General features: G+C 60.3%; 1 protein-coding gene across 1 annotated transcript; it reads right to left on the bottom strand.

The window, feature by feature from the left end:
• LOC129548400 (interferon-induced transmembrane protein 3-like) lies at positions 1-1080 on the bottom strand. Its single transcript, XM_055414918.2, has 2 exons — positions 754-1080; positions 1-284 (listed from the first exon to the last, which is right to left on the bottom strand). The coding sequence occupies exons 1-2, from the start codon at positions 1000-1002 to the stop codon at positions 93-95; spliced, it is 441 nt and encodes a 146-aa protein (XP_055270893.1). The 5' UTR covers positions 1003-1080; the 3' UTR covers positions 1-92.
• Positions 1081-1553: the final 473 nt, after the last annotated feature.

Raw genomic sequence — 1553 nt, 5'->3', positions numbered from 1 at the left:
TCACATCCAAATGCCTCCTTTATTTCACGGTGGACAGATGCCTGTACAGGCTGCAGGAAAAAGGGGTGACTGCCTCGGGCTGTGGGCAGGGACTAGTGGCCTCCATAGTTCTGTATGAGCTCCGAGACTGCTTGAACAATCATCAGGGAGCCGGTGGACACAACGATGATGAGGACGATAATCAGAAGGAGGCCCAGGACCAGGGCCCAGATGTTCAGGCACTTGGCGGTGGAGGCGTAGCTCTGGGCCCCAATGATGTCGCCGACCATCTTCCGATCCCTAGACTGGAGGCGGAGAGGTGGTGAGGGGCCAGGTCTGTCTGACAGCCGGGCCTGTGGCTCAGGCCCTCCCCTGCCAGTCCCCCACTGCCCGTTCTTCCCAGCGGGGACCCACGCCTGCCCATCTCCTGGAGTCTGAGCACGACAGCAGCCGGTGAGCCCTCCTCCCCTTCTGGGGTCTCCATCTGCTTTCCCACAGACAGTCAGCCTCTCCAGGAGCCCCGGGCTCACCCATCCTTCCTCTCAGGCCCCTTCACCGGCCACTCACGCACCAGGGGACAAAAGGCTGACCCTGGTGATCCCCACGCAGCCCCTGCAGCCTCATCATGACCTGCACACACACACACACACACACACACACAACTTGCACACAGAACAGCCCACACAAGGGCTCCCAACCCCACGTGCCATCCGGGCAGGGCCCTCTCCAGGCTCCCAGACACTTCCTTGGCGACGCCCCCAGGTGCCCACCCACCTTCACCGAGTAGGCGAACGCCACGAAGCCCAGGCAGCAGCAGTTCATGAAGACGGTGTTGAACAGGGACCACACGATGTGGTCGGGCACGGCGGTCTCGCTGCGGATGTTGATCACCGTGGTCGTCACGGGCGCCTGGCTCTGGGCCGCCCCCAGCACGGCCACCTCGTGCTCCTCCTTGAGCATCTCATAGGCTGGGGGCACCGCAGCGTGGGCCCCGGTGAATAAGGGCTGGGGTGTGCGGTTCATGGTGGGGACGGAGCCGCTGCGGTCCAGGCGCCAGCACACACTGGGACCCTCCTTTACTGAGGAGTTTCGATTTCTCTGAATTTCCGTTTCCTGGCTTTTGGGGTATCGGGGATGGGCTGGTCCTTGGAGGCGGGAAGAACCACTGAGTGTCAGGTTACACGGGGTGGGTGGGAGGAAGGCTGGGGCCTGGAGGGATTTCCTGTCCCAGGGTCTGGAAGGGACTGCTTTCCTTCTCCCCTCCAGAGTTCCTGGCTGAGAGCACCCTCCCCCTCCTTTTGTAATAAAGACACTTTAATAGAAGAAAGACAAACAACACTTTAGGAACATGTATACCTCCTGTACACGGGAGAGACCCAGGAAATGTGAGTAAACAGTTTGCTGTAAATGAGAAAATTTTGAGAAATTTCTCCTGGAAATGCTGAATCCACCCCCTTAAATGCCACTGTGAGCTAGAGACAAAAGGTGCTGGGATGGGGAGGAGAGGACCCGTCCCCAGCCTGGGGGTCTCAGGCCCAAGCCTGCTGCAGCGCCCTTGTCCCCACTCGGGGCCC

Source organism: Moschus berezovskii, chromosome 25 (assembly GCF_049115385.1).
Source record: "Moschus berezovskii isolate FMDL1 chromosome 25, NW_MosBer_1.0, whole genome shotgun sequence".
Taxonomy (NCBI): Eukaryota; Metazoa; Chordata; class Mammalia; order Artiodactyla; family Moschidae; genus Moschus; species Moschus berezovskii.
This window is presented reverse-complemented; position numbering and strand designations above follow the sequence as displayed.